General features: G+C 41.5%; 1 protein-coding gene across 1 annotated transcript in view; it reads left to right on the forward strand.

Moving 5' to 3' along the window:
- Positions 1-16,734, forward strand: part of hspb11 (heat shock protein, alpha-crystallin-related, b11) — a 17,241-nt gene continuing 507 nt past the window's right edge. The window contains exons 1-3 of the mRNA XM_060907193.1: positions 1-149; positions 260-366; positions 16,530-16,598. Of these exons, the coding sequence (XP_060763176.1) occupies positions 55-149; positions 260-366; positions 16,530-16,598 (271 nt within the window). The 5' untranslated portion in view covers positions 1-54. The remainder of the gene's footprint in view (positions 150-259; positions 367-16,529; positions 16,599-16,734) is intronic.

Below are 16,734 nucleotides of genomic sequence, written 5' to 3' on the forward strand. Positions count from 1 at the left end.
AGCTTGACTGGCTGCTTAGCAACGCGCGCTTGTCTGACTGATAATCACAGATTAATGATGTTAAACACCGCTTTAAACTCGTTTGGTGCTCAGGTTGTGTTGGCGACATCCAGCGATGAAAATAATCCTCCGGAAAACATCATAGATGGGTCAGTTAATGCTCGGCCTTAATGCTCGTTGTTTGTTTTTGACCCAAACATGGGAATTAAATTCAGTACTGTATAATGTTGTGATCAGACTATCTTTGTTTATATTACAGAAACACTGAGACGTTCTGGCTGTCGACAGGAATGTTTCCTCAAGAGTTCATCATCCGATTCCCAGATAACATGAAAATATCGGTGATATCCGTCCACAGTTTTAATGGTAGGTATACAAATTAAAGTTAAAATGTACAACCCCAATTCCAAAAAAGTTGGGACAAAGTACAGATTGTAAATAAAAACGGAATGCAATGATGTGGAATTTTGAAACTTCCACATTCTATTCAGAATAGAACATAGATGACATATCAAATGTTTAAACTGAGAAAATGTATCATTTAAAGAGAAAAATTAGGTGATTTTAAATTTCATGACAACAACACATCTCAAAAAAGTTGGGACAAGGCCATGTTTACCACTGTGAGACATCCCCTTTTCTCTTTACAACAGTCTGTAAACGTCTGGGGACTGAGGAGACAAGTTGCTCAAGTTTAGGGATAGGAATGTAACCCATTCTTGTCTAATGTAGGATTCTAGTTGCCCAACTGTCTTAGGTCTTTTTTGTCGTATCTTCTGTTTTATGATGCGCCAAATGTTTCCTATGGGTGAAAGATCTGGACTGCAGGCTGGCCAGTTCAGTACCCGGACCCTTCTTCTACGCAGCCATGATGCTGTAATTGATGCAGTATGCGGTTTGGCATTGTCATGTTGGAATATGCAAGGTCTTCCCTGAAAGAGACGTCGTCTGGATGGAAGCATATGTTGCTCTAGAACCTGGATATACCTTTCAGCATTGATGGTGTCTTTCCAGATGTGTAAGCTGCCCATGCCACACGCACTAATGCAACCCCATACCATCAGAGATGCAGGCTTCTGAACTGAGTGCTGATAACAACTTGGGTCGTCCTTCTCCTCTTTAGTCCAAATGTCCAAATGTCCCTGATTTCCATAAAGAACTTCAAATTTTGATTCATCTGACCACAGAGCAGTTTTCCACTTTGCCACAGTCCATTTTAAATGAGCCTTGGCCCAGAGAAGATGTCTGCGTTTCTGGATCATGTTTAGGTACGGCTTCTTCTTTGAACTATAGAGTTTTAGCTGGCAACGGCGGATGGCACGGTGAATTGTGTTCACAGATAATGTTCTCTGGAAATTATTCCTGAGCCCATTTTGTGATTTCCAATACAGAAGCATGCCTGTATGTGATGCAGTGCCGTCTAAGGGCCCGAAGATCACGGGCACCAGGTATGGTTTTCCAGCCTTGACCCTTACGCACAGAGATTCTTCCAGATTCTCTGAATCTTTTGATGATATTATGCACTGTAGATGATGATATGTTCAAACTCTTTGCAATTTTACACTGTCGAACTCCTTTCTGATATTGCTCCACTATTTGTCGGCGCAGAATTAGGGGGATTGGTGATCCTCTTCCCATCTTTACTTCTGAGAGGTGCTGCCACTCCAAGATGCTGTTTTTATACCTAGTCATGTTAATGACCTATTGCCAATTGACCTAATGAGTTGAAATTTGGTCCTCCAGCTGTTCCTTTTTTGTACCTTTAACTTTTCCAGCCTCTTATTGCCCCTGTCCCAACTTTTTTGAGATGTGTTGCTGTCATGAAATTTCAAATGAGCCAATATTTGGCATGAAATTTCAAAATGTCTCACTTTTGACATTTGATATGTTGTCTATGTTCTATTGTGAATACAATATCAGTTTTTGAGATTTGTAAATTATTGCATTCCATTTTTATTTACAATTTGTACTTTGTCCCAACTTTTTTGGAATCGGGGTCGTACATTGACATCTTAAGATACACAGTATTGCGCAAATGTGCCTCCAAAATTAACAAAATGAAATGTTTCAACATTAAAAAAAAAATACTATACACAGCAGTAAGCAAGGGCATAGGTTTGGTATTAACACTGGTGGGGATATAAACCCAATGCCAACCCCCAGTGGCATCAACATTAGAGGGTCACAATATTTTGCTCCGTTGTGTTCCACCAGAAGAGTATCCATCATCTCTCCAAAGTCCAGACTTTTAAAATTTGAAGTTCAGAACTGTAGTAATTTAATAATAATAATAATAATAATAATACAGTTAGTCCTTTAAATATTTGGACAGAGACAACATTTTTCTAATTTTGGTTCTGTACATTACCACAATGAATTTTGAACAAAACAATTCAGATGCAGTTGAAGTTCAGACTTTCAGCTTTAATTCAGTGGGTTGAACAAAATGATTGCATAAAAATGTGAGGAACTAAAAGCATTTTTTTAAACACAATCCCTTCATTTCAGGGGCTCAAAAGTAATTGGACAAATTAAATAATTGTAAATAAAATGTTCATTTCTAATACTTGGTTGAAAACCCTTTGTTGGCAATGACTGCCTGAAGTCTTGAACTCACGGACATCACCAGACGCTGTGTTTCCTCCTTTTTAATGCTCTGCCAGGCCTTTACTGCAGCGTTTTTCAGTTGCTGTTTGTTTGTGGGCCTTTCTGTCTGAAGTTTAGTCTTTAACAAGTGAAATGCATGCTCAATTGGGTTAAGATCAGGTGACTGACTTGGCTATTCAAGAATATTCAATTTCTTTGCTTTAATAAACTCCTGGGTTGCTTTGGCTTTATGTTTTGGGTCATTGTCCATCTGTATTATGAAACGCCGACCAATCAGTTTGGCTGGATTTGAGCACACAGTATGTCTCTGAATACCTCAGAATTCATCCGGCTGCTTCTGTCCTGTGTCACATCATCAATAAACACTAGTGACCCAGTGCCACTGGCAGCCATGCATGCCCAAGCCATCACACTGCCTCCGCCGTGTTTTACAGATGATGTGGTATGCTTTGGATCATGAGCTGTACCACGCCTTTGCCATACTTTTTTCTTTCCATCATTCTGGTAGAGGTTGATCTTGGTTTCATCTGTCTAAAGAATGTTCTTCCAGAACTGTGCTGGCTTTTTTAGATGCTTTTTTAGCAAAGTCCAATCTAGCCTTTTTATTCTTGAGGCTTATGAGTGGCTTGCACCGTGCAGTGAACCCTCTGTATTTACTTTCATGCAGTCTTCTCTTTATGGTAGATTTGGATATTGATAGGCCTACCTCCTGGAGAGTGTTGTTCACTTGGTTGGCTGTTGTGAAGGGGTTTCTCTTCACCATGGAAATTATTCTGCGATCATCCATTACTGTAGTCTTCTGTGAGTGTCCAGGTCTTTTTGCATTGATGAGTTTACCAGTGCTTTCTTTCTTTCTCAGGATGTACCAAACTGTAAATTTTGCCACTCCTAATATTGTAGCAATTTCTCGGATTTTTGTTTGTTTGTTTTCGCAGCTTAAGGATGGCTTGTTTCACCTGCATGGAGAGCTCCTTTGACCGCATGTTTTCTTCACAGCAAAATCTTCCAAATGCAAGCACCACACCTCAAATCAACTCCAGGCCTTTTATCTGCTTAATTGAGAATGACATAACGAAGGAATTTCCCACACCTGCCCTTGAAATAGCCTTTGAGTCAATTGTCCAATTACTTTTGGTCCCCTTAAAAACAGGGTGGCACATGTTAAGGAGCTGAAACTCCTAAACCCTTCATCCAATTTTAATGTGGATACCCTCAAATGAAAGCTGAAAGTCTGGACTTTATGTCCATTATATAACTATAACTTGAATATGTTTCAGTAAACAGGTAAAAAACCCAAAATTTGTGTCAGTGTCCAAATATATATGGACCTAACTGTATGCAATCCATTTGATTAACTACAAATCTAGTGGTTAGCATGGTCGCCTCACAGCAAGAAGGTTCTGAGTTCGACCCCAGTGGCCGGCGAGGGCCTTTCTGTGTGGAGTTTGCATGTTCTCTCCGTGTCTGCATGGGTTTCCTCCGGGTGCTCTGGTTTCCCCCACAGTCCAAAGACATGCAGTTAGGTTAACGTGGGGGGGCCTTGGGCTGAAGTGCCCTTGAGCAAGGTACTTAACCCCTGACTGCTCCCCGGGCAATGTAGTGTGGCTGCCCACTGCTCTGGGTGTGTGTGCGTGTGTTCACTACTTCAGATGGGTTAAATGCAGAGGATGAATTTCACTGTGCTTGAAGTGTGCATGTGACAAATAAAGCTTTCTTCTTCTGATGATGATTAACTCATTCTACCAATTTGCAAATGTGTTTTACAAACAGTGCATTGACAATGCATTGACTGTTGGGATGGAGTATGTTCTTTTCCCTCATAAATGGAAGTAAAACACATCTGGAGCCTTAACGTGCATATCACGGGTAAATTCAGGGGCAAGATCAATGTACTGTAATTCTCCTATTTTATATTAAACTTTAGTCAAATATTTGTCACATTTTGCATTTTGTTTCATTTTATTTACCTTGCGCAACACCAGAAAAATTCAGTTGAAATCAAGCCATTTGAGGTGAATTGGTCCGCCTCTGAAAAAACCTGGCATTTGGATTTCCCGGCAAACATTGATTTTCGTGACGTCACGTGCGGGACGCTTCTTTCTGAATCCTACGTCAGCGCTGGTTTGTTTATGAGAAAACGACCTGGTGGTTTTCTGCAAATTTCTTCAACGTTATCATGTAATTATTAAAATGGTTAACAGATGTATCATAGGAGGGTGTAGCAACACCAATCTTGGTGGGATTAGTACTCATCGTTTTCCAAAAGACCGGACAATGAGAGAGAAATGGGAGCGCTTCGTGGGAGGCACCCGGAAGCCGAGGACCAAAGCAGAGCCGAGAAAAAGACCAAGCAAATCGGCGATTCACAAGTTGACTGTTGCCAGGGTAAGAAATAAGAGAGAGACTATACTCTAAATTAGGTGTTCCTGTGTTTGTGTGGTACACGGATAATGTTCTTTATTGACAAAAGTAAACAACACGAAAGCGCTGGGCGATAATACACTTACTTAGATTAGATTAGATAGAACTTTATTAACCCCTTTGGGAGGGTTCCCTCAGGGAAATTAAAAAGATACAGTCCACAGCCTGGTAAAAAGCAGCCAAAGTAGAGTCCAAAGTAGTGTGTTTAAAGTCCCCAGAAATGATGATAAATGCCTCAGGGTGCTGTGTCTGCAGCCTTGCTATGACAGAGTGAAGCCCCTCACATGCAGCGGCTGCGTCTGCCCTCGAAGGGATGTAAACACAGATGGTGATGCTAACAGCTCCAAGTCCGGGCAACATAAGACTGTCTTTACAGAGAAATGGCCCGGGTTACACCAGCAGTTGTTCATGTAAATGATGAGTCCCCCACCTTTGCCTTTCCCGCATGCTTTAGTGTCTCTGTCGGCTCTCACAGCAGTGAATCCCCGCAGGTCCACGTTAGCATCCGGTACAAGGTGTGTTAGCCATGTCTCCGTAAAAATAAATAAGCTGCTCTCCCGGTAAATCCGCTGGTTGTTCAGTACGAATAGCTTGTCGAACTTATTCGGCAGCGAGTTCACATTCCCCATGATGACGGAGGGAATGGATGGTTTGTAGCGCCGCCAGTTGTCCGCTAGGCTAGCCTTTAGCTTAGCCCTGGATTTGCAGCCCCTGAGTTTCCTCCTCAGCTCAGCCGGGATGGGGTGTCGTATCCCGGCTCATCCCATTGTTTTCAGGGCCAGCAGCTCCTCTCTCGAATAAGTGAGAAAACTGGCTCCTGGTTGCGTGTTAAAGTTAAAAATATCCATGGGATATGAAGAAAAACACACTGTCTTCGTAAGAAGAGCAGAAAAGTAAAAAGGTGGAAAAAAAAAGTTTAAAGAGCTAAAAACTACAGAGCTACTGGAGAGGCAGCCGTCTCACACAGCGCCCAAGGTCACATTTTCTTTACATTTTACTTCACATGTATCAAGGGATATGCGTGTCAGGGCTTGAGATCTTGGGACCTGTCAAACACATTAAATGTATACCGTAAAATACCAAATAATAGCCCGGGCGATTATTTGTCTCAATCACGTAAGAGACCCGGCGCGTATTAGAGACTAGGCGGCTATTTGGAACAGGCGATTAATTCCTTCTTCACAAACACCTTCTCCAAAATCTACCTCAAAACGGGGAAAAAAATCATTCTCAGATAGGCCTACTTTTAACCAGTATAACTTACAGTTTGTTTAGAGTTAGATTACAGATAGCACGGTGCCGACTTCGGGGAATTTTGAAGACGCAGAATGCATCTTCGCATGGCACAGTCGGGGTGGATAAAGGATAAATCACACACCTTTTCCTGTTAATGACTAGTTAAGCGCATGCTTTACAAAATAATCAAGAAACCACACCATTGTCTGTGCGCAGCACTGTGATTTAATTACTCTGCAAAGTTATGGTCACTTGCTATCACCCTCACCCATGCAGCCTCCACCCTTTGCGCTTCGCGATGTCTGTCAATCTGAAATTGCATGGAGGGCGCGACGTTGAAGCAACATAATTAGGGTGCGAAGTGTCAAACCAAAGGGTTTTTTCTTATGCTGAAAAATAAGTGACCTGCAGTGGCTACATACTGTCATCTTGCATCACGTTTCTCTCCAAGACGTCTCCCTATTTGGCCGATATGAGCCTATTCCCCGAGTGAGTTGGTACGGTGGCTCGACCCTGTAGAAAACTTAAAGTTCGGATGAAAGTTAGTTGAATAGGTTACTGACTTGTAGGCCTACATGTTGCCTGCCTGACGCGTGCTTCTGCCCAACTTGCACGACAGATTACTTGTTGAAAAGGCCCCTTGGATTAGATTGGCCGCGAGCAGACTGAAATGCATGTTAGAACGCTCTCACCTTTTTTGTAAAGCGTCTTCCAGATCCGAATGGGTAAGGGCAAGTGAAATGGTATAAGGTCTTTTAATAAAACTCAGTGTGTGCTTTGACGCATGCATTCGGCAATTTAGGTCGTTTAACAGAAGCAGCAGTCCAACCTTGGAAACCCGCAGTCCTCAATGTCACCACACACGCTGGCTTTCGTTGGGTATACCCAAAGGGGTGGCTAAGACATCTGTCAAAAGTTACGGAGTTGCATTCCTCAAGAAATATTACGGTAGACCAAGATTATAACATTGAAATGGCATGTTTATTATCACGTAACAAAATGTTGTAAACAGTATTATAGAAATAATTTCATTCATTCATTCATTCATTCATTCATTCATTCATTCATATTGTTTCGGTAGAAAACTATGCAATGCAAAATCGTTTAAACACCAGAAAACCAGAAAAGTGCTGGGCCTCAAGATTCTAGATAGAACGTTCGGACGCTTTTTTTTTTTTTTTTAGACCCCGGCGAGTATTCGGAACCGGCCTTTATTTGTCACAACACACGCGTACACCCGGCCGTTAAAGGGAACTCGGCGGTTAATTGGAACTCGGCTATTATTTGGTATTTTACGGTATACAACCCTGCTTAGCCGATTCCATGTGTGTAGCTTATGAAATCTTTCTCCTACAGTAGCCAGTACTCTTCTAAAGGAAGAAATAAATACATAATAGTAATTTGAAAAAATATGATTTATGTAACAATAGATAGATGAACATTGGTACATGAATCCATGGGTTTAGAAGCTGAAGCTGAACGTGACAATTCCATATTTCAATGCAAAATTGCTCGCTGCTAAACTTGGTCTACACAGGCTGTGCACTGAAACCGTGCAAAGCTCGCGCAGCCTGCTGGCGCTTCCGCAGGTGACGTCACGAATCTGGCTCCAGACTCCCTTGGGATTTTTCCAGATGCGTTTTGTTATTTTATTTTTTTCTGCTGTAGACAGATGGCCTTGTGCAAAATTACCCTTCTGGATGAGTGTGTAAAGGGACATACTTTCATAGAAAAAAAGAAATTGGTTCAGGATATGCACTTTAAACTAGGGGTGGGTATTGCCAAGGACCTCACGATACGATACGCATCACGATACTTGAGTCACGATACGATACTGCGATATATTGCGATATTCTACATAGTTCACTGAAAAATGTAAACGCATTATGCATCTTAAAATCCGAGTTGTATGTACATCAGATGATAGTGATAATTCATGGGACAAACTGAGTCAAAACAATGTAATTCTAATTATCCATGCCATTTTATTGTAACTATACAAGCGCAAGTTACAACATATTTGCAGGAACAACACACTGTCTGAAACACATTGAAAAGTGCAGTGGGCATCTTAGTCTCCCTGAGCACAATTATGAAACAAAGTGCAGTGTGGGTCAGTGTCCACTAGAGCTGTGCAATATATCGTATTTTTATCACGATATCGATATTGGTGTCAAACGATATCAAAATTCATAATATCGATATGAAACGATTTTTTGTCATTTGTCGAAAGGGACGTGCACAATATTTCTACAATGGCAATAAAACAACAATAACATTGACGTGACAGTAAGGTAAAACGAACCCTTCTGTCCCCTAAGGCACACCGTAGCCTTGCATACGTCATCCATTCTACTCCCGCGATATCTCCGCAACAGTAAAAAATCAGTTCTTCTGTTTTCATACGTGTCGGGTGATTTGATATATTGATTTCTTAATATGTTGTTTGATTTGCTTGCTAATAGTTATAATAATACAATTAACATATATTTACGTCATATTTTTGGATGTGGGACTGGGTAATGTAAAAATGGCATCTACGGAAGAAAACAAGCACAACAATATTAGCACATATCCAGCTTGCTAGCTGTGTTAGATGTGTTAAACCGTGTGGATTTAAGTGGAATAATTGCGAGTCGTCCTGTGGTCAAGGCAGCGTTTTAAGGTAAGGCAATTTGGTTATTAATGTTGCCCGCCGCGGCATGTTTACTTGGGTTCATTTGATTTTGACTTGTGCATCTGCAGCTAGCATCATGCTTTGAAGTAGGTTCTGCTAAGGACGGGTTTATTGTGCGATGTAGACGGACTCAGATGTAATTACATTGTTTTTAAAATTCCGTGCGCTTAAAACGGTGTCCCCCTGCTAATCATGTAGCCCTAATCATGTGTTGCTTTTACTTTTCTTAATGGCGAGTGAAATATCTCTGCAAATGGTATTTCAATGCTGACATGCCAAAAAGATAGCGGAGTCCACATTTGGAAGAGGAAGGAAGAGAAGCCTATTTTCATGTTTGTTAATTCTTAAGGACTTGTCTCTATATTGTGCGTGTTTAATGTTGGTGTCTTAACAACACACAAGCTTACGTTGTAGTGTGTGTGTGTGAGAGAGAGATTTTATCCTTGGCTGGCTACGAGCCAGTGTGGACGTTACGCAGTAATCACTGGTAATACCAGCACTGGCTCCATCCTCTGTGATCGGAAATGTTGAGTGAGGAGAACGTGAGCCTTGTGCAGGCGATAGGACCTATGCAAAGTACGCGCTTGCACAGTAAATAGTTTAAGTAAAAGGCGTTTCAGGGTACAACGGGAAGGGTTGACAGGTAGCCTATGAGGCCTGTACTATAAAAATGTGGCCCGGTGCTTCAGGTGTTGATGATCAGGGCTTTAAAAAAAGGTGTATAAATATCGTTTTAAAAATCGCGATATCAATATTTACTGAAAAAATCGTGATATTGATTTTTTCCAATATCAAGCAGCCCTAGTGTCCACACACTGAAACTGAATTGAAACCTCAGTGAATCATGTTTCTTCTGAACTTTGAGTAAATACTCAAAATAAAATGCAGTGTCTCACACACACTAAAATTGAAAATGCAAGATAAAGTGCAGCTTCTTGCCTTTGGTCTTAAATGACAAAATTAAGTTCACAGTTACAGTAAGTCACACATCACTGAAGTAGACGGGAGGACTTTGGCGCTGTCCAGTGTAGTTTGCTTCGGGTCGGGTTTCGGTGGCTCCGGCTGAGCTAATATGTCGGGGTGGTGTCGTGCTAAGTAAGTTCGCAAGTTTGTTGTGTTACCTGAATATCTAATTGGAGCGAAACAGGTTTTGTAAAGTGCGTACTCTTTGTCCAGCTCACTGTTTTTTTTTCTCCTTTCCTTTGGAATCCAAAGTGCCTCCAAACATCTGCCTTAAAGTTCGGCAGCGTCTCTAGGTTTACATTAACAGCCACGCTTGCTTGTTTTTTTTTTCCTCACTGCAACCACCGGGAAAAAAAGAGAAGATGAAGAGTGCCTTGCAGTGAGGTAGCGGCACAGCGACACCTTGCGGAGCGGAGGTGCGGAAGTCGTACTGGATTTACAACCCGTCTGAAACATGATTTATTATTTGAAAAAATATCGATATTCAAATTTTGAGTATCGATATTGAATCGGAAGACAAAGTATCACGATATATCGCCATATCGATAATTTTGCCCACCCCTACTTTAAACATTGCGTTCCATTAGGCTGGCAGGGGGAGTAGGCTCTCTTCTGTGTGATCTTTAAAGTGAATATCCTGGTCCAATTTCGTGTGTTTTTTTATATGAAAGCATGTCCCTTTACACACTCATCCAGAAGGGTAATTTTGCACAAGGCCATCTGTCTACAGCAGAAAAAAATAAAATAACAAAACGAGTCTGGAAAAATCCCAAGGGAGTCTGGAGCCAGATTTGTGACGTTACCTGCGGAAGCTCCAGCAGGCTGCGAGAGCTTTGCACGGTTTCAGTGCACAGCCTGTGTAGACCAAGCGCTCCTATTTCTCTCTCATTGTCCGGTCTTTTGGGAAACGATGAGTACTAATCCCATCAAGATTGGTGTTGCTACACCCTCCTACGATACATCTGTTAACCATTTTAATAATTAGGCGATAATGTTGAAGAAATTTGCAGAAAACTACCAGGTCGTTTTCTCATAAACCAGCGCTGCCGTAGGATTCAGAAGGAGGCGTCCCGCACGCGACGTCATGAAAATCAATGTTTGCCAGGAAATCCAAATGCCAAGTTTTTCCAGAGGCGGACCAATTCGCCTCAAATGGCTTGATTTTCAACTGAATTTTTCTGGTATTGTGCAAGGTAAAAAAAATTGCGCAAAATGCAAAATGTGACAGATATTTGACCAAAGTTTAATATAAAATAGGAGAATTACATTAATCTTGCTCCTGAATTTACCCAAGATGTGCCCTTTAACTAGTTTTAGAATGCTACTTTAAGCTGATATGTGATTGATCTAACGGTAAAACAGGACAAGGGCTCTAGAACTTTTTTGGCATGTTGAAAGGTTATAATTTTACTTGGCAACAGAATGTATCTGAATTCTGATTGGTTGTTATATTATTGCCCTTTTGTTGTCTTCTTGAGCCCAGAGCAGAGGGAGTAACCAAAAATTTCTGATCAAGAAAGCGGAGGCTGTTATGCTTATTACGTGAAAATGTTTGATTTGATTAAAAGGTGTCTGGGCCACGAAAAATGTCCAAATCACCATCGGGTTGTTGTTGTTTACATGTGTCATGTTACAGGAACTTGGTCAGGGCTCTGCAGGTCTTAACTGAAGCACTTTAAATTAAAGGTTAGCGAGCTGCTAAAGTTTGCAGACACTGAACAAGCAGGACTCGGTGCAATATTAGCCAACATTAGCACAATTTGATATGATTTAATAACATCTTTGTAACCTTAATGAACACCAGTTGTGTCAATATTTAGTCGGATTGTTATTTACATGCCACACAAACTTAGAAAACAGTCATATTCATATGTTGTCGTTTTTACACACTGAATACGAACTGTTGTTTGATTCATTTTACAAGCTAATCTAACGTTACATTCTTCAAGGACAGTTTGCTAGCTACCAGCTGGTCACTGCACTGCAACAACACTTGCTAATTGACATGGTAGCTGAACTTGCTTGCTGTTTTCGTGACCACGCCCCCCCCCCAGAGCAAATATTCATGGGCGAATTTTGCGTGGGGGGCGGCACGGTGGTGTAGTGGTTAGCGCTGTCGCCTCACAGCAAGAAGGTCCTGGGTTCGAGCCCCGTGGCCGGCGAGGGCCTTTCTGTGCAGAGTTTGCATGTTCTCCCCGTGTCCGCGTGGGTTTCCTCCGGGTGCTCCGGTTTCCCCCACAGTCCAAAGACATGCAGGTTAGGTTAACTGGTGACTCTAAATTGACCGTAGGTGTGAATGGTTGTCTGTATCTATGTGTCAGCCCTGTGATGACCTGGCGACTTGTCCAGGGTGTACCCCGCCTTTCGCCCATAGTCAGCTGGGATAGGCTCCAGCTTGCCTGCGACCCTGTAGAAGGATAAAGCGGCTAGAGATGATATGAGAATTTTGCGTGGTTCCACCCAGTGGAAACCTACAGTAACCATTTGTGTACAGCGCATGGAGTGTGATTTTTTTTTTTCTTTCTTTCTTTTTTCAATCAGAAATATTGGTAGGGACACGTCCATACCCAATTCTACGCCTATGGCAGTAAGCCATAATAAATGAGTCAATATTTGGTGTGAGACGACCCTTTGCTTTAAAAAAAAAAAATAATAGAAGAAGAAAGCTTTGTCATATGCATACTTCAAGCACAGTGAGATTCATCCTCTGCATTTAACCAATCTGAAGCAGTGAACACACACACAGAGCAGTGGGCAGCCACACTACAGTGCCCGGGGAGCAGTCAGGGGTTAGGTACAGTGGTGCTTGAAAGTTAGTGAACCCTTTAGAATTTTCTATATTGCTGCATAAATATGACCTAAAACATCATCAGATTTTCACCCAAGTCCTAAAAGTAGATAAAGAGAACCCAGTTAAACAAATGACATAAAAATATTATACTTGGTCATTTATTTATTCAGGAAAATGATCCAATATTACATATCTGTGAGTGGCAAAAGTACGTGAATGTCTAGGATTAGCAGTTAATTTGAAGGTGAAATTAGAGTCGGGTGGTTTCAATCAATGGGATGACAATCAGGTGTGAGTGGGCACCCTGTTTTATTTAAAGAACAGGGATCTATCAAAGTCTGATCTTCACAACACATGTTTGTGGAAGTGTATCATGGCACAAATAAAGGAGATTTCTGAGGACCTCAGAAAAAGCATTGTTGATGCTCATCAGGCTGGAAAAGGTTACAAAACCATCTCTAAAGAGTTTGGACTCCACCAATCCACAGTCAGACAGATTGTGTACAAATGGAGGAAATTCAAGACCATTGTTACCCTCCCCAGGAGTAGGGCTGGGTATTGATCAAAATTTTTCGATTCCGGTTCCGATACCTTCATTTCGATACCGGTTCCTGAACGGTACCTTTCTCGATTCCTAATTTATAATATTAATCCTGGAAAAAATTAAAATTTCATTACACATTCTGTTGCACATATTGGAGTATATTTATTCAAGTTATTTCCAGTGCAAAAAGAACACCAACACACACTATCATATTCACACACGCCAATGTAATCAACAGTTTTTCTTCAAGAAAATTAACATCATAGCCTTCTCAGAACCACTCATCCGCGGTTACAGCCACATCCCTGACGTCTTTCAATTCTGTCTTGACCCTTTCCTTCTCGGCGGCATACCAGGCAGGTATGCATGTGTTTGCCAGCATGTCTCTGCTGGGGGGTTGATACCTGGGGTTAAGGGTTCTTATCTCCCTAATTGACAAACATTAGACAAAACATCAAAAATAAAATGGTTATGTTCTCATTGCTTAAAAACACATCACTTAAAATACATCTAGGCTTAATTTAGATAAAGATAAAGGATTACAGATAAATATAAATGAAGGATTTATTCAACAATATCCTGTACAGCCAACTTACCTAAACCACGGAGTCTCCATTGTAGAAAAAGGCAGCAAACCTTTCACCAAAAACTGTCACTGCCCTGTGGCACTCGGCTTGTTTTTCTTTGGTCATTTTGGCCTTTTCTGCTAGTGTGAATGGATTTACGGTAGCTGCCTGCCTTTTCCTCCTCACATCAGGGACCTGGGCAGAGGCTGTGAAGGTTTTATACGTTAAGTTTTTGAGACTAGGGGGAGGTGAATATTTTTTTTAAATAACACTCATGCATGCGCGCACACATATAGGCAGCCTACCCAATGATGGAGCACATTTTAAAAGCTAGCATTTAGATAACTTTTCACTTGGCTAGTTACATAGCCATTAAACAAAGTTAGGCGCTAATATCTTACTGTACCGTTAGCTATACATAAACTTACAACAACCTAGCTCTTACCGTGACAAACAAAGCAGTTCAACGGAATTCACGGAACAGCTTACCAGGTGAAATATCAGACACGACGCTGTGCTCGGTACTTTCAGATGAATCCGAGTCTGGTGGTAAAACGTCCTGTAGAGAAGTCGGGGGTGGCGAAGGTGCAAGTTGGTGTGTGAGAGAAGACGGTGCAACTCTCCGCTCTCAGATTTATTCCATGCACCGTCAAATGCTTTAGGAAATTTGAAGTGTTGCCTGACTTGCAGGTGATGCTCTTGTCGCATATATTGCACCGCGCAGTATTGTTATCGCTCTTGCTAAAATATAACCAAGCTTTCGACTTCGGCATTTTGTAGCCATTGACGACGCAACAAAGTAGTGCCCCCTACAACATGGGAAACATGCTTTTTCATGCACGCGAACGTTTCAGCCAATCACAGGTGGCATTATCGGGTCATAAGCACGCCAGCACGGATCAGAGCCCACTCCACTTTACATGTGATTAACCTCTGGGAACCGAAAAGTGGAACCGAAAGGCGAGGCATGTTTCAATACCCAGAAGAACCGTAACATTTCGGTCGGTGCCATGAAGGAACCGAATTTCGGTGCCCAGCCCTACCCAGGAGTGGTCGACCAACAAAGATCACTCTAAGAGCAAGGCGTGTAATAGTCGGTGAGGTCACAAAAGACCCCAGGGTAACTTCTAAGCAACTGAAGGCCTCTCTCACATTGGCTAATGTTCATGAGTCCACCATCAGGAGAACACTGAACAACAATGATGTGCATGGCAGGGTTGCAAGGAGAAAGCCACTGCTCTCCAAAAAGAACATTGCTGCTCATCTGCAGTTTGCTAAAGATCACATGGACAAGCCAGAAGGCTATTGGAAAAATGTTTTTTGTGGACGGATGAGACCAAAATAGAACTTTTTGGTTTAAATGAGAAGCGTTATGTTTGGAGAAAGGAAAACACTGCATTCCAGCATAAGCACCTTATCCCATCTGTGAAACATGGTGGTGGTAGTATCATGGTTTGGGCCTGTTTTGCTGCATCTGGGCCAGGACGGCTTGCCATCATTGATGGAACAATGAATTCTGAATTATACCAGCGAATTCTAAAGGAAAATGTCAGGACATCTGTCCATGAACTGAATCTCAAGAGAAGGTGGGTCATGCAGCAAGACAACGACCCTAAGCGCACAAGTCGTTCTACCAAAGAATGGTTAAAGAAGAATAAAGTTAATGTTTTGGAATGGCCAAGTCAAAGTCCTGATCTTAATCCAATGGAAATGTTGTGGAAGGACCTGAAGCGAGCAGTTCATGTGAGGAAACCCACCAACATCCCAGAGTTGAAGCTGTTTTGTACGGAGGAATGGGCTAAAATTCCTCCAAGCCGGTGTGCAGGACTGATCAACAGTTACCGCAAACGTTTAGTTGCAGTTATTGCTGCACAAGGGGGTCACACCAGATACTGAAAGCAAAGGTTCACATACTTTTGCCATTCACAGATATGTAATATTGGATCATTTTCCTCAATAAATAAATGAGCAAGTATAATATTTTTTGTCTCATTTGTTTAACTGGGTTCTCTTTATCTACTTTTAGGACTTGTGTGAAAATCTGATGATGTTTTAGGTCATATTTATACAGAAATATAGAAAATTCTAAAGGGTACACAAACTTTTTCAAGTATGACTGTACCTTGCTCAAGGGCACTTCAGTCCAAGGCCGCCCCATGTTAACTTTTGAACTGTGGGGGAAACCAGAGCACCCGGAGAAAACCCATGCAGACACGGGGAGAACATGCAAACTCCACACAGAAAGGCCCCTGCCGGCAGCTGGGCTTGAACCTAGAACCTTCTTGCTGTGAGGCGACAGTGCTAACCACTACACCACTGTGCCGCCCAATAATAGTAGTCTCCGGTACAATGAGTGCAGTTTGATAAGGAAATGAGCTGTAGGTTTTACTGAGCATCTTTCAGAACTAGCCACAGCTCTTCTGGACACTTTGACTGTCGTACTCGCTTCTTAATTTTGCACCAAAACCCAGCAGCCTTCATTATGTTTGTTTTTCTGAAAAGTGGTCTCTTAGATAATATGCTGCTTTCTGTACTGAGAAACTTTTTTTTTTTTTTTGTCCTGTACTATTTAACTTCATGCTATTAAATTAATGTTTGGAACTCGCAAACATTTTTGTACTGACTCAATAATTTAGGTCATAAAACAAAAATCTATAACAAGCTTTTACTAAAGACAAGACATAGGGTTTTGCACAGTACTGAAGTCTTAACTTTTCATTCCAGTAAAACGTTTAAGAATTGAGAAAAGCACACAAGAAGAGGCTGAGAAATTTGAACTAATGGCAGAGAAAGGTATGTACATGTTTTTATTTTAACCTTAGTCAAGTTTTACAAGAGAAACAACTGACAAAACCCCATACAGCTGAAAGTGGTCCTATAAGAGTGACAACATTCATACCAACAGAATAACAAGTTCTTATCAGTCAAA

This window comes from Neoarius graeffei, chromosome 24, assembly GCF_027579695.1.
Source record: "Neoarius graeffei isolate fNeoGra1 chromosome 24, fNeoGra1.pri, whole genome shotgun sequence".
NCBI classification, from domain to species: Eukaryota; Metazoa; Chordata; class Actinopteri; order Siluriformes; family Ariidae; genus Neoarius; species Neoarius graeffei.